This window comes from Phoca vitulina, unplaced genomic scaffold (genome assembly GCF_004348235.1).
Source record: "Phoca vitulina isolate PV1807 unplaced genomic scaffold, GSC_HSeal_1.0 scaffold55, whole genome shotgun sequence".
NCBI classification, from domain to species: Eukaryota; Metazoa; Chordata; class Mammalia; order Carnivora; family Phocidae; genus Phoca; species Phoca vitulina.
This window is the reverse complement of record NW_022589758.1, coordinates 5806059-5828709: the sequence shown is the minus strand read 5'-3', so window position 1 is coordinate 5828709 and position 22651 is coordinate 5806059. Positions and strand designations below refer to the sequence as shown.

At 43.9% G+C, this 22651-nt stretch overlaps 1 protein-coding gene across 8 annotated transcripts in view; it reads left to right on the top strand.

Annotated features, from left to right (window-relative positions):
• The window catches only part of SH3KBP1 (SH3 domain containing kinase binding protein 1), a 327794-nt gene that overhangs the window by 122194 nt on the left and 182949 nt on the right, over window positions 1-22651 (top strand). For all 8 annotated transcript variants that reach the window (XM_032389636.1, XM_032389634.1, XM_032389635.1 and 5 more), the window contains one exon: window positions 11606-11729. In XM_032389636.1, the coding sequence (XP_032245527.1) occupies window positions 11606-11729 (124 nt within the window). The remainder of the gene's footprint in view (window positions 1-11605; window positions 11730-22651) is intronic.

The following is a 22651-nucleotide window of genomic DNA, read 5'->3' as shown; positions in this document are numbered from 1 at the left end:
TTTTATTTGGTTTTCTGGGTTGTTGTCGTGCCATTGATTATACTTGTATTTCCCAAATTTTGAATTTTATATCATATTCATTGAAAAAAACAATTGATTATTGGGCCGGGTATGATTTTCCCCACATCTTAACTTTCTTTCTTTCTTTTTTTTTTTTTTTTAAGATTTTATTTATTTATTTGACAGAGAGAGACACAGCGAGAGAGGGAACACAAGGAGGGGGGAGTGGGAGAGGGAGAAGCAGGCTCCCCGCCGAGCAGGGAGCCCGATGTGGGACTCAATCCCAGGACCCTGGGATCATGACCTGAGCCGAAGACAGACGCTTAATGATTGAGCCACCCAGGTGCCCCACATCTTAACTTTCTTATCTCCCCTTCTTGATGAAGTAGATGGACTGAGGGCTTTCTTTTAAGCTTTGTATCTGTTCCTATGTTGGGACCCAGCAACACTGGGATCATTACACTAGTAGTGGAAAGGATATAACTGAACTGTATGAGGGGGCAGCGGCAACTTCTTCCTTGTTTGCAGAAAAAGTAGCAGTCGATAGTCTAATGATTGGGAAATAGTAAACACATTTCAAAGATTACTTTTTATTTAGTTATTTAAAGATTTTATTTATTTATTTGACAGAGAGTAAAAGAGAGAGTGTGAGAGAACACAAGCAGGGTGAGGGGCAGAGAGAAAGGGAGAAGCAGACTCCCCGCTGAGCAGAGAGCCCGACGCAGGGCTCAATCTAAGGACCCTGGGATCATGACCTGAGCTGAAGGCAGTTGCTTAACCGACTGAGCCACCCAGGTGTCCCTCAATGATGACTTTTTAAATTAAAGTTTTGTTTGGCTAACACAGGTACATGGTACCAATTAAAAGGGACAAAAATGCTCTTCCTGTCTCTCAGCCACCCTGTTCCCCGCCCTGGAAGTCTCAGTTATCAGTTTGTTCTGTATTACACAATGAGGCATGCGCACACTTTTCAGAAATGCTAGCATACATTATTAGGCTTTTTTACCTAGTAACATGTCTTAGCAATTATCCTTATTGGTACTTAGAGACTTGCCTCATTCTTTTTTTTTTTTTTTTTTTAAGATTTTTATTTATTTATTTAACAGAGATAGAGAGAGAGCACAAGTAGGCAGAGCGGCAGACAGAGGGAGAGGGAGAAGCAGGCTCTCCACCGAGCAGGGAGCCCGATGCTGGGCTCGATCCCAGGACCCTGGGATCATGACCTGAGCTGAAGGCAGCCGCTTAACCGACTGAGCCACTCAGGCGCCCCAGACCCGCCTCATTCTTGGAGAGAGTTGCATGGGATGGATTTACTGTAATTCATGTAACCAGTTCTCTACTGACACTCATTTACATTGTTTCAGTCTTGCTAATTTAAGCAGTGTTGTAATGATTAACCTTGTACATACACCATTTTGCACGTGTGCGAGTATACTTGTAGTTTAAATTCCTAGGAGTGGAAATACTGAGTCAAAAGGCATGGACATTTAAATTTTTGATAGATAAATGCCACATTGCTTCCCACAGAGGTTGTCCCGATTTATCTATCAATTTATACTCTCATTGGAGAGTATGAAAGGGTATTTTTCTCTACACCACAGCTAAAATTATATTGTTTCGATTGTTGCCAATCAGACAGATAAAAAAAATGATTTTTTGCATCAGTAACACTAATAAAGTCACTGGGTATCAGAGAAATCCATTGAGAAGCTTTATGGTATTTGATACCATGGGAAAAAAGAGATCTCATCATAGTAAAAATTATATACATCCTTGTCTATCTAGACTAATCACTTCTGGAGAGTTTTGGGCTAACTGCCCTCTATACTTACTACTCTTTGCACGGATAGTAGCTGTGTGCTGGGCATGTGCAACATGCTGTGAGAATAGACAGTACTCTGAGAGGGTCCGGACCCTCAAAGACTGGTGTGAACATGGTAAGACAGTAGGTGTAAATGCTACACTTTTATTTTATTTTATTTTATTATTTTTTAAAGATTTTATTTATTTATTTGACAAGAGAGAGACAACACAGATAGGCAGAGTGGCAGGCAGAGGGAGAGGGAGAAGCAGGCTCTCCGCTGAGCAGGGAGCCCAATGCGGGACTCGATCCCAGGACCCTGGGATCACGACCTGAACCGAAGGCAGCCACTTAACTGACTGAGCCACCCAGGCGCCCCAATGCTGCACTTTTAGTATAAGGACACAGCCAAAACGATTCAGGTCTTTCTGTCCAGTGAGCACTGCACAGATATTGTCAAGTGAATTCCGCCGTAATTTGCATTTTTCTTATGAGTGTGGGTAAGCATCTTTTTGTGGGTTTGAGTCATTTTTTTTCCCTATGAATTGTCCTTTGCTCTTTTTTTTGTTGGGTTATTGATCTCTTTGCCGACACTTTGTAGAAGGTGTTCTCTCTAACAGGCAACGTTCCCCCACTTGGACTTTTGTTGATGAATTTTCTTTCTTTTATTCTTCTTTTGTCTATTTTGCGGTTGTAGTTTTCCATAATTCATCAGTCCTTTCTTTTGCAGCTTCTGGATTCTGTGGCAGAGTGTCAAATACTCTTTCCCACTCTGAGATCGTAAAATATTTCTCTCATGTTTTCTTTTAGTGCTTTTAAGGTTTCATTTTTGAATGAATAAATTTATTTTGAATGTCTAACATTCCCAGTTTAATAAAGAAGTAGGTATTGCTTGTTTAAGGAAAATGAGGTAGTGTGTGAATTTTCTTACTGTATCTTCTTCCTACTGCTCTTAAACCAAATCTGCATCCTGGCAGGTGAGAAGTTGGTTGTGATCCAGTGAACACCAGCTGGGTCATTGTAGGGATGATACAGATTTCCATGTTGTCATAGCTTTGGGCTGAATTGGAAATAATACCCCTAGTCTGTAATAGGTGTCCTGCCCATAACACTCTGCAAATTGGCCATTCATTTGACAGATAGTTATTTTTTTTTAAGATTTTATTTATTTATTTGACAGAGAGATAGAGAGCACAAGCAGGCAGCGTGGCAGGCAGAGGGAGAGGGAGAAGCAGACTCCCCTCTGAGCAGAGAGCCCGATGTGGGGCTCGATCCCAAGACCCCGGGATCATGACCTGAGCTGAAGGCAGACGCTTAACTGACTGAGTCACCCAGGCGCCCCTTGACAGATAGTTATTAAGTGCTTACTAAAGCATGTCCAAACAACTGGTTGGTATTGACGCCCTTTGATCCACTGGTAATAATCTAGATGTTCAGCAGGGCATGGGCAGATATAAAGGCACCGGCTGTCATGCCAGTAATCCCTTTGTGCCTATATCAGGAAGCTGTGTTACCTCTTTGGGACACAAAGGTAACTGTTCTTATCTTTGTCCAGCCTGTAGCACTTCCTGAACTCCTCTCAGCATTTATTCCCATCCTGCTGGGCAAGAGCTTCTTGCCTGGGCTTGTGTTAGCAGTGATTCTTGGGAGATAATACCGCAAATGTATGATATTGCAAATATGTAGCTGAAGATTTACATAGAAACATGACAATAGGTATCCTGTTACTTTTTTAAAAACCTTGTTAGCTTTGAGCTGAAAATATCGTAGGTCAGTGATATGTCAGAGCACTTTTCTAAGTGGCAACATATTTTGTTAAGTATAAGAAAGCCACTGTGGTATGAGATATTGGCATGGGCTCACTATGTAATTTTTAGGGGAAATGATGAAATATTTCAAGCATTAGAAAAAGACAGAAACTGAATAGCAAATACCAGTGTGTCCACCCCCCTGATTTATCAAATCCTCATATTTTGCCATATTTTCAGATGTTTTATGTGTGTGTGTATTCTTTATAAGTCTTTCCAATGAAGTTGGTGCATTTCATGATTCAACAGCATGGGTATTTTTTAAATTGTGATAATGAGATATTTTTTTTTTTAAAAGATTTTATTTATTTATTTGAGACAGAGAGAATGAGAGAGAGAGAGAGAGCACATGAGATGGGGGAGGGTCAGAGGGAGAAGCAGGCTCCCTGCCGAGCAGGGAGCCCGATGCGGGACTCGATCCAGGGACTCCAGGATCATGACCTGAGCTGCAGGCAGTCGCTTAACCAACTGAGCCACCCAGGCGCCCGAGATATATTTTTTTTAGAGAAACAGAATCTTACAGCTGAAACTCCCCTGGTGCTCTGTTATTGCTTTCAAGATACTTGCTGTGTCTTCCCAGGTGTCTTGAGATTGACTGGCCTTTTCTGAAGGGAGCCAAATGCTGGGAAAGCACAGTCTCTGCAAGCAGCCAATGTTCATGGGGCAGCTGCTCCTCAAATTTGCCTTTTATGTGGGGGGCAGGCAGGAAGAGATTATGCTTGTGGGGGGTGGGCAATGTGCTATTTTAGGATTCTGTATCTATTCAAAACTCTCTTGCAGTAGATTTGGTGTAAGGGTTTGTTTTAGTGATTTCCTTTTATCTCCTGCCAGTGGTAATTTTGCAAAAATGTTTTCCATGAACTGGCGTAGGGGGCACAGCTGTGATCCCACAGCTACACCTGGCCCTAAAGGGAGCCTTACCTGCAGAAAGAAACAGCCCAGGTTTGAGGGCAGGCTGATGAATGACTCCTTTTTCCCCTGCCCCTGCTTCTACCCTGAGCCGAGGGGGCCCTGTTCAGCCTCACACTAATGCAGAGGGAAGCCCAGCACCAGCATTTTGTGCAGGTCAGGGCAGCACTGAGCTCTCCCTGGTGTCAGCGGCACCAGCCCGTTCCGTGGGCCTGTACTTTGGTGGCAGGAGAGAAGGAAATACTTTAAGATGTGAGGAAAGCAGCTGAGGTGGAGAAGAAGGACCCCGTGGAGGGAAGAGATCCACATGGCTGATTGTGTCAATTAGATGAGTCACCCCTTGGCTCACCCACTTGGTAAGCAGCATCTGGCACATTCCGACCTCTCGGGCCCTTAACGTTGATCCCAGGAAGTTTTCCCCTGAGATCAATATTAAGACACCCAAGCTCTAGCTTTTCATGTTTTTGACCTTCTAGGATGAAATACTAGCACATTTCAATTTAAAAGAATCTGTTGTCTTCTGGCTTAAGCATTCATATTGTTACTTTAAGTGGAAATAGCATACAGTGAAGTGCGGAGATCTTATACACAAACACAGTTCCATGAAGTTGTAGGTGTGTATGCACCTGTGCACCCATCACGCAGACCAGTTTATAGAACCTCTTCATCCTCCCCATCATTACCTTCCCAAGGGCAACTGCCCTTTGGAGATGTCTCACCACTGATAAGCTCTGTCTCTTGTTAAACTTCACATAACAGAATCGTACATCTTGTGGTCTTCTCGGTCTGGCTTCTTTCACTCAACATTCTGACGGCAAAGTTCATCTGTTTTGTTAGGTATTGTTCTTTTTTATAGCACTTGCTATTTAATGATGACATTAATAATGACAAGAAAAAATCTGTATACTGCTCCCCAATTTACTCTTTGACCCTTGTGATGGTGCCAAAGCTTTTAGTGTTAGACTTCTTTTTAGAGATGACAAAAGAGCTGCTTAGAGGCTTTCAGTATTGCCCCCAGGTCACCCACCTAATAAATGATGACAACAACACTAACTGTTTTTTGTTTGGTTTGGTTTGGTTTGACTCACACCATCATTCTCCCCATTTACTGTGAGGCCTGCATCTTAACTTGTGTCAAGGTTGGTGGTAGGATGAGAGGTCTGGGGGTCCGGACCTTCACTAGTGTTTTACTGGGGAGTATTTCGGTTAATTGAAAGAAGTTAAGGTTCAACCAAGCCAACCCCCCGGCACCTGTATAGTATGTAATGGATGGGGAGGCTGAGGAGAAAAGCGGGAAAGCCAGCTTGGCTCAGCCGCCAAGGCAGCATCCAGGCAACTCCACTTACCACAAATCAGACTCTGCTCGTCTGGTTCCCAGTTGCGTACAAATTATGCGTTTGCTCAGTGAGGCTGTTGTTTGCAGGCTGCTAAATGTGTCATGGCAAATTTTTGCTAGAGTGGCATTATTGAGGCTTTTTGGCCTCCAGAAGTGGGTGAGCCATCTTGGGCTCTGATCAGCATAGTGCTCCGGGAAGCAGGAATGCTACAAGTTCACCTCTCCCTTCACTCACGTTGCCCTTGTGACATAGCTCGAGTGTTATCACAGCATTGATATCTTACTGATGGCCTCCAGTTTTGCTGTACATGATGAGTTTCCATGAGGCATCAGATTTGGGATAAAGAGAAGCCAGGTTTCCTTTACCTTCTAAAGAGGTTTGCCAATACCCTGATGATTTTGTAGGGTTTTAAAGCAAGCACAGTCATTGCCGATCTATATTATGTGGGGATATATGAATTTCTATAAGCCCTGATGGCCCACAATTCTGGCCCGAGGTGTGACCTCTACCACTGGGATAGTGGGATCCAGGTTCTTAACAATGGTTAAAAATATAGTGTTAGAAAATGGAGATTGGGCGTTGGGGGCTAGGAACACTCAGACCCAGGAAATCCAGAGTCCCATGACCTGGATCAGAACCTCGGAGAGCTCCAGGTAACCAGATGCGGGCAGCTGTAGGCAGGCAGGAGTTACTCCCGTGCCAAGCCCACCCTCCTCTGCAGCAAAGAGCTTTTATGCGTGCGTGAGAAAGGACTTCAAGGATTGGGGCCTCAGTACTGGTAGATTTATGGATAAAGCAGTACCTTATATTCTTCAGCTGGGGAGGGAAGTGAAGGGTCCCACTGGAGCCCCGGGTGGGGTGATTTTGAGTCTCCCCTCTATAGCCATGGCCTAGTTCTTCCTTTGAGGTGAAGTGTACCAGGACAGCCCTGCCCGGAAGGCCCAGAGGTGAGTCCCATGGCTCACTATGCCCCTGACTAGCTTTGTGGCCTTTGGCTGCTCTTGCATCCTCTCTGACTGGGTCTCAGGGTTCTTGAATGCAAAAATCTATCAGTCTGGCAGAATCAGGGTTCTATCATTTTTTCTTTCAATAACACAATGACAGTGTTACTGTGAGGAGCAAGTGAAGAAATATCTGCTAAAACACTTTAATTTCTCTAAGCCTTTGCCCGTGTAAGGTTGTGTCATTGCCAGCATCGTCACCTATTTTTAGAGCCTACCAATAGGAGTCCATGACATCAGATATCTGTGAAAGTCAAGGTGTTGTTAGAGACGTGCACTCCCCGTGTTACATGTGCACGGTAATGGGCACCATGGGGCCAGTGTGCATGGCAGATAGTTTGAGCTAGCATCCAGTACATGGGCATGTATGGCTTGCTATGCAAAAAAAGTTTTAAATGAAAGGGTTTGTCCTGTGGTCTTTTGGAAGTAACTGGGGGGTTTCCATAGGGAGTGACAAGAGCATACATTTGTTTTCGGAGTGTGGAGGTGGGGAGACATTCTTGCCACTCGGGCAGGACTTGGGAAGAGTGGTTGACAGAGGCGCTCTGAAGCCAGACTGCTGGGGTTCCGATTCTGACGCCTGCTTGTTTGGCAGGCTTGCTCAGTGCTCTTTGTCTTAGTGTGTGGGGAACGGGGTTGGTGTGCAGGCTGCAAGCTGCCATCCAGGGGAAGCTCTGAGAGCAGCTTCGGCACGTGGCAAGCCCTCCCCTGTTAGCTGCTGTTCATGTGTATGTTTTCTTGTGGTCAAATATATATAACAGAAAAGTTGCCATTGTAACCATTCAAAATGTACAGTTCACTGGCATTAGCTACAGAAACAGGGTTGTGCAACCATCGTCTTTATCTCTTTCCAAAACTTTTTCGTCACCCCAAACAGAAACTTTGTAACCATTAAACATTGACTCCTATTCTCCCTCCCACTCCCTGGTAACTTCCAGTCTTTCTGTCTCTATGAATTTGCCTAGCCTAGCTGCAGTATATAAGTGGAATCATACAATATTTGTCCTTTTATGTCTGGCTTATTTCACTTAGTATAATGGTTTCTATGCTCATTCCTGTTATAGCATGTCTCAAAACTTGGCTCCTTTTTGAGGCTGAATAATATTCTATTGTATGTATAGACCGCATCTTGTTTATCCATTCATCTGTTGTTGGACACTTAGGTTGTTTCCACCTTTTGGCTACTGCAGTAAATGCTGGCATACAAGTATCTCTTTGAGTCCCTGATTTCAGTATTTTAGGGTTTATATCTATGAGTGGAATTGGTTGGTCACACGGTGGTTCTATGTTTAGCTTTGAGGAACTACCATACTGTTTTCCTCAGGGGCTACCTCACTTTCCATTCCCACCAGCAGTGCACAATGGTTCTAATTCCTCCACATCCTCATCAGCACTGTTTTCCTTTTTAAAAAAAAATTCTAGGCATTTTAGTGGGTATGAAGGAGTATCTCATTATGGTTTTGATTTACATTTCCCTAAAATGACTAATGATGTTGGGCATCTGGTCATGTACTTATTGGCTATATGTATATCTTTTTGGAGAAGCGTCTCTTCGAGTTCTTTGCCCGGTATTCATGGTTTCAAGGCAGCATAGGAAGAATGGAGAGAAACCGAGAGGTTGAGGAAGTAGATAGAGCCCAGCTGGGTGACTGGTTAGGTATGGGGGTTAACACTGAGTTTTCCAGCCTGAGTAAGTGGGTAGACGATGGGCTCTCCAGGAAGATATCTCCCCTCTCTTCCAGAAAAGAGGCAGGTCAGAGGGATGATGTTGAGTTTGGGGGGTGCCGCATTGAGCCTGTGTACCCAGGTGTTGTGCAGGTGGAGAGTCATCACGGGGCACTGCCGTACCCGTGTGCCTGGTTTCTCTGGAAAAATACAGGGCATGTTTTAAGTTTTGTTTCCTCCCTGCTTCCATCTAAGAAGGAGCTTAAGAAATGTGGTCACTGTTAGGCTTCTCTGTGTGGCAAATATAAGCAATCATTGAGGGGACAATGGAATCTGGGATTTATGAACCAACCTCTCTCTGGCGCTGCTGTCTTAGCCCTTAAGCACTTGCTTGATCAGGTCAGTCCTTTCAACCTCACAGGGTGCTGCTCTGAAGCCTTGGGTTTGAGTGTTCTTAACAATCACGGCTTCTAGGGGTGCCTGGCTGGCTCAGTCACTGGAGGGTGACTCTTGATCTCGTGGTCTTGAGTTTGAGCCCCACACTGGATGTAGAGATTACTTAAAGACAGACAGACAGACAAACAAACAGAAACCAATCACACTTCTAAAGTTCTCTCCAGTGATCACTTCAGTCTATCAAACATTTTTTCCTCCCTCACCATTCCCCAACTGCGTGCCTTTAGCTGTTAGTGCTAAGCAAATGCTTGACATGTTGCCCACAACCTGCTGAATTTCTCTGAATTAGCCCTTGGCGACCTTGGATGTTGAATCACCGTTGGATGTTGTGTCCAGCTGGGAAATTTGTGTGTGCACAGTTATATCCACACTGCAGTGGAAAGAGAGGTTTGAGCAACTGTTCTACCCCCAAAGAAGCAAGCTCTGGGGAATGAGCCCCCACAGTGGCTTGTTTTCTTGACTTCTCAAGCCATAGCAGCCTGGCAGCCATCATTAAGAAAGCATCCCGTCATGCGGCTCAGGCGGGCAATGTTTGCAGATTGTCCCCTGATGCCATCTGCCTGTGAGGCTACAGAAACCCCCTGCAACAGCTGCTCTAGCAGGTGCCGTGGCTGCTGAGGTGGGAGTCCCTGTACATACACACGCGTGCACACAGCTTTGTGCTGGGCTGCCCTGAGACGCCAGCTGAAACTCTCAGCCCAGCAAAGTGCCAGCCACAGTTGCTGATTTCCGGTGGGGCCCTGGTGAGGGAGGGAGGGCGAGGCTGTTGTGAACTGAGCCAGCAATTGGAGAACTGGATACGGTAACTAAGACCCGGGTGTGTAGGAAGCTGCTCGCCAGTGGCTATGTTTTGACAAGCTTTCGTTCCTTTCTTTCTGCCTCTGCCCTCTGCCCAGGCTGAATCTCAGCCCCCTACCTAATTGGCTGTCTTCATGTTTATTCCATAGAAGGAGCCCATCCCCATTTCTTGCCCCATGTTCTTCCTAAAGAACACATTGCCCTTCCTGCCACTCAGCCATGCTCTGGGTCTAGCTAGCCCCTTAGCTTTTGCTTTTTCCCGTGTTGGTGTAATTAATCATGGGTTCAGACAAGCCCAGTAACCCTCTGCTCCAGACCTGCAGTTTGTGAGTTACTATCATTTCGAGCTATTGATGCTTTTTGAAAATAATTTTGTAAATTATTAGAGTAATTTGAAGTAATTGTCTCAGCCATCAGGTTTTAAAATTCTGTATCTTTTTAAAAACATTTTATGTATTTATTTATTTGAGAGAGAGAGCGTGCACGAGCAAGGGTAGGGGCAGAAGGAGAGGGAAAGGCAGGCTCCCCGCTGAGCGGGGAGCCCTATGCAATGCAGGGGCTCCATCCCAGGACCCTGAGATCATGGCCTGAGCTGAAGGCAGACACTTAACCAAATGAGCCACCCAAGCGCCCCTAAATTCTGTATCTTAATGGATCTTCTTTTTTTAAAAAAGATTTTGGTTTTTTTTTTTTTAAAGATTTTATTTATTTATTTGAGAGAGAGAGAATGAGAGAGAGCGAGTACATGAGAGGGGGGAGGGTCAGAGGGAGAAGCAGACTCCCCGCTGAGCAGGGAGCCCGATGCGGGACTCGATCCAGGGACTCCAGGATCATGACCTGAGCCGAAGGCAGTCGCCCAACCAACTGAGCCACCCAGGCACCCCAAGATTTTGTTTTTTTATTTGAGATAGAGAGAGCGAGCACACAAGCAGCGGGGAGGGGCAGGGGAGAGGGAGAAGCAGGCTCCCCACTGAGCAGGGACCTGGAGACGGGACTCAATCCCAGGATCCTGAGATCATGACCTGAGCTGAAGGCAGACATTTAACCAACCGAGCCCCCCAGGTGCCCCCTTAATGGATCTTTGATAAGAGACCAGCTAGAGCAAACTTTTTCCCTAAAGGGTCAGGTATTTTATGCTTTGATGTCTGTTCCAAATACTCAGCTCTGCCGTCATAACAGCCTTAGAAAATTCTTCAATGAATGAAGGTGGTCATGTTGTAATGAAACTTTATTTATAAAAACATGTGGTGGGTTGTAGTTTGCTGACCCCTGGCCTAGAATGATAGTCTTTATCTCTGTTTGTCATCCTTACATTTTTGTCAAGAGCTAAATAGAGAGCCAGAGGAACTTGATGAGTGTAAATGAACTTAAGTCCCCTTCTTTTGGGTTTAACATAATTTTGGGACAATGGTGATTTGAGAATATATTTCTCTAAACCCTTGTTGGGAAAGATAGAAACCAGAAGGCTTTTAGGGGGTGACTCTCCTTGGCCAAAACTTGTTATCGTTCAAAAAGTAAGACAGGCTGTCACTTCGAGCTGTGCAGTGGCCTTCATTATCACTCATTCTCTTCCTGGTCACTTGAAATGGTCATAGTCACATAAGGTCATGTCACCATGTTGGACATCATTTTACTTTACAGGAGCAGGTGCTTCAGTAATAAATGTAAGGAAAACAAGCCACAACAACAAAAGAAATGGTATTTTTCACACATCATGTTATACTGAGTTGAGGTCATTAGAGTTCATTTCCAGAAAGTTGAAGCTTAAAATAGCCAAAGAGCCATTTTAAAATTTCAAACAACAGTCTTGTTTTCCTTTTATCCTCACAGGAAATAAAGAAAGAAATGAAGAAAGACCCTCTCTCCAGCAAAGCTCCAGAAAAGCCCATGCACGAAGTGTCCAGCGGAAATGCTTTGCTATCTTCTGAAACAATTCTAAGAACCAATAAGAGAGGTATGGAAAAGAAGAACAAGCCCCCTCCCCACACACAAACCCAAACTGGAAACTTCCCGGTGAACTGTGTCAAATTTTGAATTGCTGAAAAATTGAATGGCATTTGCCCTTTTGTTTTTTTGTATAAATTTGGACACACATGCGCGCACACACACACAGAGCGAGCAACAATGTAATAACTATAATAAAGGGAACGAATACAATTTTTTCACAATGAGAAAGTAGACTAAATTTGCAAATGATGATTTTTCTAGGACGTTAGCTTTCACTTTCACATCTATTTTTATGGATGAAAGGTGACTTTAGAGAATGCTGTGGTGCACGCTGAGCTACGTGCGTCTGGCCATGCTCTCTTTTTATTTTTAAGGGCAGGCTTTATCAGGGTCTTTCTCTCTACCTGCTGGGCTCCCAAACACAAACCTTGTCTCTCTTGGTTTAGGAGGCAGTGTGTGCACAGAAAGAGCTCATACCTGCCTCCAACCAAGGGAACTTTAACCATCTTGTTTGCCTATTTTGAGACCTCAAGGCACATTTTCAGGTATTAGCTCGTTGGGGTCTTGTTTTCTCCCATATCTGTCCTTTGTGACACCGTTGTTTGAGATGACAGGAGAGAGAATGTAAGATCGCAGAGAGGACTCGACCCACTTCTACCGTGGTCGCACTAGATTTCCTCGGTTTTTCCTGCCCCTGCGCTCACCGCGCATCGGACCGGGCTCACAGGGAGCGTGCCCAGGGCAGGTTAGCGTTCAGTGGCCAGCTTTTCACCGGCTGATTACTTCCTTAAAGAGAAATATAGAGCTGTTCAAAAGCAGCAGCAGGAAATGTATTAGCAAAGAGTTCCATTAAGAGGAAAAAAGAAGGCAAGTTTACATAACCACAGGGAAGAACAGCTAATCTTTCATAAAATTTAGACAGCATAAGAATTTGTCCAATAAACTGTCCATTGATCATAGTGCTTGAGACATTAGCTTTGTGTCTCTCTTCCTTCCTGCTTCTTCCTCTGCCCCCTCCAGCTGCCCTGGGTTACATTTCCTTTTTTGAATTATTCAGATTAAGTATTGGCTGGAGGCCCACGCTGGTTAGCAGCTATAGGATTTTCTTTCTTTTCTTGTTTCCTTTCTTTTTTTTTTTTTTAAAGCCCATCCTACCAATGCAGGGGGTTTCCCATTTTAAGAATGAAGCATACTTTCCTGGAAAACTATAGTTGTCCCCTGAAGTGCCTCCTGCATTCTTGCAAATAAGCTCCAGAACTCCTGAGGCCTGCCCTTCTGGGTTTCAGAGAGCTAGAAGTCAGTGGGTCCGTCTATATTCCCAACCCTTGCTTGCTGCTCCGAGCCCCTCTTGCTCCTCCTCATGCTTCTTGGGTCAGTGAGCCAAGGAAGGGCACACACATGGGGACCAGTAGCAAGGCTTCCCCTGCCAGCCCAGCTTTTACAAAGTAAATAAGAGAATTAAGGTAATTAATTAACTTAATAAGATAAGGACTTAATTAAGTTAAGGAATTAAGGTAATTATCCAGATGAGTTGGGTAAAAATTATCTGAGAACTTTAAATCAAAGAAGGAATCCAACTTTTCAGATAATTGCCTCTTTACAACTAAAAATCTGGCCTCTGAGGTCCTCCCCGGAATTTGTCATGGTCCAGAAAAAGGTACTAATGGGGGGGGGGCACATACTGAGGGACGTTCCTTTCTTAAGTGTCCACCTTAGGGCCACAGCCTGACTATGACCAGTGGATCTGAGACCTTAGCATATTGGAGTCGTTCTCTAAATACGAAACACATAAAATACCATCTTCATTCTGTCCCAGGCTTCACACTGACCCCCAGGTCACCTGGGCCAAACATCAATTTCCAGTTGAAGGGAAGCATTGTGTACCCAGGGCCAGTGCCGTGTTTGGCCCTGCCCCCACCCGTCAATACTAACAGTATCCTACTACTCCTTATAATAAACAGCGGGGTGGATTGATTGGCCTTGTCAGGCCAGATAAATAGTTCATTGTGCTGGGCTCAAAAGCTACATTTTTTTCCCACCCCAAATCAATGAAAAACCACTTTTTTTCCCCTTAAAACAAGGATCAGAGGCTAAATCTGTGGGATGATTCTGGTTACTTGTAAACACTTCCATCCAACTAATTTTTCAAATTTTATGAGTTATTGTAAATGACCCAGGTCTTCTCCTTTTCTTTGTTTCCACCAAGCTTTGTCCCTAGAAATTTCTTGATGTTTTTGTCTGTTGCTGTTGTTATGAATGGAAGTTTCTTTTTAGAGTTTAGTAACAGGCTGCTTTGTTTCATTAACATGGGATCCCTCGTGGGGTATATGAGTCCACCTTGTGAGTCAGCCTTGGACCCTGTGAGAATTTAATAGAATTAACACAGGTTCTTTTTCTTTTAATAAAGAAAGATCAAAATCTGTTATGGGTCTGATATTGAACTACTTCACTGGGTCCTGAACTTGAGATAGACTTAGCTGAAGAAGTTGGCCCAGTTGTGGCCAGAGGTTTGGGGACATGCCTCACTTTGCAGCAATGGCAAGTGGGTGGTACTACGTCACAGTGTGGGGTGAGCTCGCCCTCCCCAGGCCCCTAAATAAGGTCAGGAACCACCCTAGGTTTGTGAAGAAGCTGCTAATAGCCCTGAGAAAAGGCCAGGACCATGGAAACCGTTTGGGGGCTGACTAGTTTCAGTTTTCAACTTTAACCTTTGCAAATTTCTACAGAGTTGATTTGGGGAGGTACTGGAATGATTCCATGTGCTTTTCATTTGAGAAAAAGATGTGACTGAAATTGAGAAAGACAGGCAGAGAGAGAGAGTGAGAACAGCTCCTCCAGATGGCCTGGCTGCCGCCAGCTATACGTTCCAGGCATTAGGGCTCTAAGGACATCTGTGTCCGCTCGCACCCCTGGCCATGTCTCCGGGCTTTACCCGAGTCCCAGTGAAGGAGATTGCCATTTAAAACAAGCTTTTCCCAAGGAGTAAGAAGTCATTTTTTCATTTACGCTTGCAGCATGGATGTTGTATCCTGCAGTTACCCCAGACTCCAGAATGTTGACAAATTGTAGCCAGAAAATCTTGAAAATTTTTCTTGGAGCCAAATGACATTCTCATGAACCAGATAGAAAAAGGTTGTCTGCTTCCTTCTGAGAATGATTTATTCTTTTGTTTCTTCTCTCATTAAACCCATATAGAAGACCGATGCACATTCCTAAATTGAAATATTGATATATGGAGGAATTTTTTTTTGAAAAAAACATTCAAACCTTGAGTTTAAAAGAAAAACTGAACAAAGTGGACATTTTAACAGTTAACAGCAAATACATTAAATACATACTTGAAAATGAGCAAGGAGGATTTTGTCCATTTCTACTTGAATTAAAGGAAAGAAAAAATCATTTGGTTTCATCCTCAGAAGGGCTTCCCAACCAACTTTCTTTATGTGACAGGTTCAGTGTCCAGGCTGTAACAGATACCACACTGGCCTTTGTAAGGACCAGCTTCTATTTCGGGGCTCTAGTTCCTCAGTTTTTGCATCGTTAGCAGACCTCACGGGGAAGCTGTCTCTCTCAGAAACCCCCCTGCCGCCCAGGATTTGGGATATTGTTTCTTCCCCACTTTCACGTGCATCCTAATGAACATTCAACGGCGCATGGTTACTGTGTGCCTGCGGCGGGCCTGGCCCTGTGCTTGGTGCTGGGTCAGATAGAAGGCCTGGAAGAACACCAGCCTGTCCTGCCTGCAAGCCCTTGCAGTCTGTTGTAATCCTTGGGAAATGTTAAGAAAGTGGTGTACATTTCTTAAATCTCTTTTATGGCAAGATGGGCAAGATGGGGATATGTCTCTTATTTACTTCTGTCGTTCTGAATGTGAAGCCACTCCGCGGGTTTCTGGTTGGCTTTATGTGTCCTTGTTTCTATTTCCAGTTTATCATGAATTCAGTGTTTGGTAAGTCTCTATTGTATTTTGCACATTTATTATTCTTTGCTATTATTATTATTATTGTTATGCTCTCCTGATATAAAATGTCTTTTATAATCATCTTTTTAAGTCGCTCTGCTACTTTGGCATCTGCCTTCTGAAAGATAAACTGCTTTTACCATCTTTATTTAAGGTTTGTTGTGCATTTGCATTTTACTGCCCCTTCCAGGGATTAATGCAGGAAGATCTGATGGTCTCAAAGATGTTGTTTGGAACAGATCGAGCCCTGATGCTACAAGATGAGGTTCAAGTTGAGCTGGGGGAGGGTTGCTCTCGGAGTTGCTATGTGGATATGACTTGGATTGTAGAACATGACTCTGTGGCCTCATTTTGCGTGTATTTAGTCCTTCAGACAGGTTTCATTCAAAAGTTGTCCTTAACAGAGGGGCCAACAGCTGCTCTGCCTCTGGTGACACACTGTTGCTTTAAAAGTTAATGCAGAAATTCTTCAGAATTCATTCTGTGTGTGGATGGGTGATATATACATGCCCCGCCCCCCAGCATAATATGGGCCTCGTGTTTGCCACACGGAAGGGCTCTCCATTTTGGTCCGCTGCCTGCAGCTGTCAGAAGAATTGTACCGAATGTTTATCTTTCTTTTCTCCCAGCACTAGTCATTCCAATCCCTGAACAGATCTGGCCGTAGTGACCTCCCTCCCTTGTCTCTACTGAAGGGGAAACATTTTTTTAAGCTGTCATTTCTTTAGCATTTACTTGGCTCCTCAGAGTAACGTTCTCGAGGTATGTGTTGGCTTGTTTGTCAGGACATGAGTGCGTGTGCGCGCGAACATGCACGTGCTGCCGTGGAACTCTGGGTTGGCTCCAAGGAGGTGGCCTGGTTCCCTTGATAGGGTGTGGGCTCTTTGTTTGAAATGAAACTGTAAACAAAGGTTGGAAAAAGTGTGTCTTTAATAAAGAAAATGTCAACGACTTTGGTTTTCCAGTGCTTTGTTGTTTAAGGTGGATGCGAGATCTGGGAATCTGTTTATAGAAACAAGACTTTTTTCCTTTCAAATTTCCTGTTGGAGAAACAAATGTAGATTACCCTGGTTACCTAGGGATCTGAAAATGTGGCATGTTGGGTCAGATTTTCTTCAACTCTCCGCATTACCTGTTGACCTTACCTAAATTGCTGGCTTTTATGGGCAGATGGAAGAGTAAGAAGTTAAGAGACGGCGTTAGTGTTGCGTGGAAGCTCTTGGCTATCACCTGAGCTGGTCTTTCCCATGGGGAGATGAAAATAAAGCTGGACACCTGGCAGCGAACCTGGATGGATATAATATTATAGCCATTCAATAATACATACATCCGTGTAAATGTGTCTGTGTGTGCATTTATCATCTTCTTTCCCAGGGAGCCTTCATTCTTGAAAGTTTGAGAGTAAAGGGACCATAAAGAGGTTTTGTAAAGTAATTGATCCCTGGTTGCATTACTGATGGGTTCTCTTGGGAGCCTGTGTTATTGGCTCCGTGGGACCAGCAGTTGATGTTAGAGTATGTTACCCCTATTTACTTTCTTATCAGAGTAATACTGCCTCTTGGATCTAGGGATGGTGGTGAAATGGGTGGAAAAGGCCGTTCCAAGTGGGTGTTGCCGTTGTCCATTTTCCATACATTTTTGCATGTGGGTCATTGACAAACTTGGTTTGAAGAAATTTTCTTGTATTATATTTATCTCCTTTCAATCTCTGTGTCCTGGTTCCACGGTGTATAGCACTAGAGGAATTAGTGTCCCCTGGAATAATTACTGATTTAGACTTCCACGGCGTTCCTGCTGGGTTTCCACCCAAGTGCATCCAGAGGACAGCCACGGAGTGGTTTTGTGGTGGTGGCTCCACCTGGTGGCTCTCCGAGGAAACCCCTCCTCCTGCCCACCTTTTCTCCCTGGGGGAAATGCCTTTGGTTCCTCTGAATTTAAGTGTTCTCAGTTCCTGCCATTCCATCTTAGACCCACAGCTTCTCACATTACACGTGTGTTCTCCTTAGCTCCTTTCCTTTCTCTTCTAATTTTTCTTCATTGAACTCATAGAATCCGTTTCCCCATCCTTGTCCCATCTGTTACATCCCCACTGACCAGGATCATTGTTGATATGCGTGGAAAAAAAAAAAAAAAGGACTCCTGTAGGCATGACTCTAGGTGTAGATATTAATTTGAACACAATGAAGAAGTCCACTAAAATTCCTGTAGGTAAGCCAGAGTCTTACGAGGTAGCTCCAGGTACCCCTAACTACTTCTTTACATCTCGTTGAACCCAGTTTTCCTGAAAGGAGCAATATTTTGTGCTGATGTTGTTTTCAGTTGTCAGCAGGTGGTGAAATAAAGAGCCTACTGGCTTTGCTGGCTTCATTATCATTTGTCAGTTCTCTACAGGAAGCCCCTTCTTGCCTTGGCGTGGGCCACCCACCCCTACCCCACCATACTCCCCCCTCTGGGTATTCCACTGAGCATTAGTATTCTTGATAAATAAAAATGTTTCTTCTTTAATTTCATTGTTTTTTGGGTCTTGTTAGTTGATGACATTGCAGATGTGTTTTAGCTACATTGTGAGTTAGCCTGAGAACTTAATCACCACTTATGACTTTGTTTCTATGAGAAAAAGCATTTGGAATTTCAAACAGTGCATAGTGCATAACCCACTTGTAAAGCTGACTTTTTTCTTTGATTTTTACATTGCTGGCCTGAAGCCTTAAGTATCTTTTAAAAGCAGAGAGTCCATATAATCGGGATGACTGCAGTTTTCTCATGTTACAGAGTCGTTTACAATTCACTTGGTACAGAATGCTAGAATTATGCAGCCTCCCTCCAACACACCAGGCTCCGAGGACAGTGCTGACCAACCACATAGCCCCATTGTACGCAGTGCTTATTTTCACCAGTTCTGAGTTGGACCTTGGGGGCCCAAGTTTGTCTGTCGAAGGCATGTTCTAAAAGGGGTACTATTATATATTTTCACCTACTAGAGAGGAAGCCATGCAACATGTGTGACATGCTCAGGTAGACACCAGGCCAGTGTTTCCCAGTGTTCGTTGCACAGAATTATGGCCCTGCAAAATATTCACAAAAGGGGGATGGAGAGAGAGAGAGAAGGAGACAAAAAGGGAGAGAAAACTGGCTCTCTGGACGCATGAATTTTGGCTACGACCGCCGGCACTAACACCCTCTCAGAAGACTGACAAGCACCGTAGCGTGTCGCAGGCTCTCAGAGGTCCTCTGCTAAGGAAACCCGCTTCTGTTTGACCGGCGGACCGCATTTTACTGAATACTAGTTAGGATGAGCAGGACTTGAAAATGCAGGGCAAGGAGCTGTCTAAGCATCTCTGGGACCATCTTCGGATCCGCCCTTGCGCAGAGAATGTTCAAATGAGTGTGTGGCAGTGGCCTCCTGGCGCTGTGAGAGAGACTCATGAAGCCTCTAAAGCCCGCGGCCGTGAAAACACAAGTTGGGCGATGCTGGGAGAACATTCCCCGAATCTAAAACTTGAAAACCAGTCCTTTTGGGAAGTTTTCAAGTGACAAGCTGAAAGGGATTTTTTTTTTCTCTTGATCATTTCTTGGGTCCTTGTGTCAAAGAGTGCCTAGGCTGGGCTTTGGCAGGAAAAGTGGGCTGAGGGGGCCGGCCCAGGGAACGCAAGGCCAGCTCTACCTGGGACTTGGGTCAGGATGGAACTGGGATTCCAGGGGAGGATTTTATGATGACGAAACAGTAGCCCCATATAGTTAGGAGAGTCCCCTCACCTTCTCTACCTGCTTCGATTGAAAACGGGGAATCTTAGCTCTCTTTGATACCATTAAAGCCCTGATTGGGCATAAAGAAGAGGTTTGGTCGCTCTCACCTCCTATTAGTGAAAGAGGCTGCCATTTTGAGTTCAGGTAATGAACCCGCTTGTGGAGCTGTGAGGAAAACCCACATAGCCTGCCATTTAGAGTTCTGGAATCTAGGATTCCTGCAGTGGCTAAGGTCCCTGAAAGTGTCCCAGCCTTCAGCCTGGTGCAGGGACCCTCTTGTTGACATGCCAGGAAGGAGGACATGGAACCTCTGCCCAGGGGGCCTGAAAGGACACCCCTCTGATCTGGGGGACTGAACTTAGCTAAGGCCCACATGGGATTCTCTTTTCCAAAGGGAGATTATTCCAGGTAGAGAGCTGGTAGATTAATTAAAGGTAATTAATTAGAGGTATTGTATTGGGACAGTAACTGTCTTCACTTGTAGAAAGCCCTGGAAAAGGAGCCTTTTCTCCTGTAGTTTCCTCGGTTTCTTCTAATTACACTTTTTGGTCTGTCGTCACAGCCTGGTCCCCCTGATGTTACCTGCAGCTTCAATTTAGTCTTTGGATTCATGGCTTTTTTGTGCTTGTGAGGCTGTGGGACCGTTGTGCCCTGAACAACGAAGACATTTCCTGGCCTACCTCCCTAACCCATGGTCAGGCTGACAGAGCGCCCAGCTGCAGTGGCAGGTGGACCACCGTCATGGTCCCCAACCCGGAAGGGAAAGAAAGAACAGTCAGAAACTTCCCGTGTGTGTGTGTGTGTGTGTGTGTGTGCACGCGCGCACACTCACTCAAGGAAGCACATTTGAGGACTGAACTGCTTGTTCCATTTGTAGTTTCCTGGGGACCTGAATAAGCTCAGTGGTAGTACGACCTTGTTGCAGGAAGAATGGCTGTTGGCGGGCTCCAGTCCCCACTTCTGCTGCACCCCCAAAGTTTCTGTGGGCCTTTAGGCAAGTCTCATACTGTTTTCCCATCTGTAAAATAAGGAGACTACTCGTGTTAATTCCCTCAGGGAAATTATCAGGATAAAAATGAGGAACGAGAATGAAGCCTGGGGCAGAGGGTGGTGAGAGAGTGAACCAGGAGTCACTGAATACAGTAGTAGTTGTTATTAAAAGTGCTGATAAGTGTTATTAAACTGCTGATAAGACCCCAGAATGTTGGGAAGAAATTACAGATTTATGGACAATAATAATGAAGTGTTGTTTCCATGAAGTCACCAGTGATCAGATGCACATGGACCAGTCTCCAGGATAGACCATATGTTAGGCCATAAAAGAAAGCTCAGTAAATTTCAAAGGATTAAAATCATACAGAGTATGTTCTTCAACCATACTGGAATTAAATTAGAAATCAACAACAGAAGGAGATTTGGGAAATTCAAAAATATATGGAAATTAAACAATATACTCCTAAACAACCAGTGGGTCAAAGAATCCCCAGGGGAAATTTTGAAATATTTAGAAATGAATGAAAATGAAAACAAAATCTCCAGCAATCGACTGCATATAGCTAAAGCAATGCTTAGAGCAAAATCACAGCTGTACGTGCCTATATTCAAAAAGAAAACATTTCAAATCAATACCCCAACTTTCTCTTCTTTCCCCAGCTTCACTGAGATATACATATATAACATTGTGTAGATGTGGGTTGTGTGATGATTTGATACATGTATGTATTGTGAAATGATTTCTACAATAAGGTTAGTTAACACATCCCTCACCTCCCATAATTACCTTTTTTTTTAGTTGTTGTTATTGTGAGAACATACAAAATTTGTCTTTCTCTATCGTATTTTACTTAGCATAATGCCCTCAAGTTTCATTCATATTGTCACAAATGGCAGGATTTCCTTATTTTTATGGGTAAATAATATTCCATTGTGTGTGTGTATGTGTGCACGTGCTGCATGCACACGCACGTATGACATTTTCTTTATTCATTCATCCATCGCTTGCTGGATGCTTAGGTTGTTTCCATGTGTTGGCTATGGTGAATAATGCTGCAGTGAACACGGGGGTACAGGTACCTCTTTGAGATAGTGATCTCATTAACTTTGGGTATCTGCCCAAAGTGGGATTGTCAGTGACCTAACTTTCTACCTTAAGAAACTAGAAAAAGAGGGACACTGGCTGGCTCAGTTGGTGGAGCATGTGACTCTTGATCTCAAGGTTGTGAGTTCAAGCCCCATGCTGGGCATAGAGATTACTTAATAAAAAATATTTTAAAAAGAAACTAGAAAAAGAAGAGCAAACTAAACTTGAAGCAAGCAGAAAGAAGGAAATAATGATTAGAGTGGAAATAAGTGAAATAGAGAATAGGAAAATACAGAAAATTACTGAAATCAAAACTCGGTTCTTTGAAATAGTCAACAAATTGATAAACTTTAGCTAACACTGATTAAGGAAAAAAAGGAGAGAAGGTTTAAAAATCCTAATATGAGGAATTAAAAAGGGGACCTCACTGCCAATCCTTGAGAAATTAAAAAGCTTGTGAGGGAATACTATGAACAACTTATACACTCCTTGTAGGGATGTGAACTGGTGCAGCTGATATGGAAAAATCTGGCCATGCCTCAAGCTGTTAAGTAGAGAGTTAGCACATGGCCCAGCATTCCATACCCAAGAGAAATGAAAACATATGTCCACATACAAACCTGTATACTAATGTTCACAGCAGCATGATTCATAATGGCCCCCAAATGGAAACAACCCAGATGTCCATCGACCGAACAGATGAACAAAATATGGTTTATCCACACAGTGGAATATTATTTGGCAATAAAAGGGTGTGAGGTACCAATACATGCCACCACATGGATGGGCCTCGAAAACATGATGCTAAATTAAAGAAGCCAGACACTAAAGATCACATGTTGTATGATGCCATTTATATGAAGTATCCACAATGGGCAAATTCATAGAGATGGAAAGTAGGTTAGTGCTTGCCCAGAGCTGGGTGTCAGAATGGAAAGTGACTGCGCATGGGCAAGAGGTTCCTTTTTGGGGTGATGGAAGTGTTCCAAAATTACACTGCTGTGATGGTCACACAATTCTGTAACTCTAGAAAAATCATTTAATTACACACCTAAAATGAGTGAATTTTATGGCATGTAAATTATATCTCAATAAAGCTGTTTTGTTGTTTTTTTTTTAAAGATCACCACACAAAGTGGTG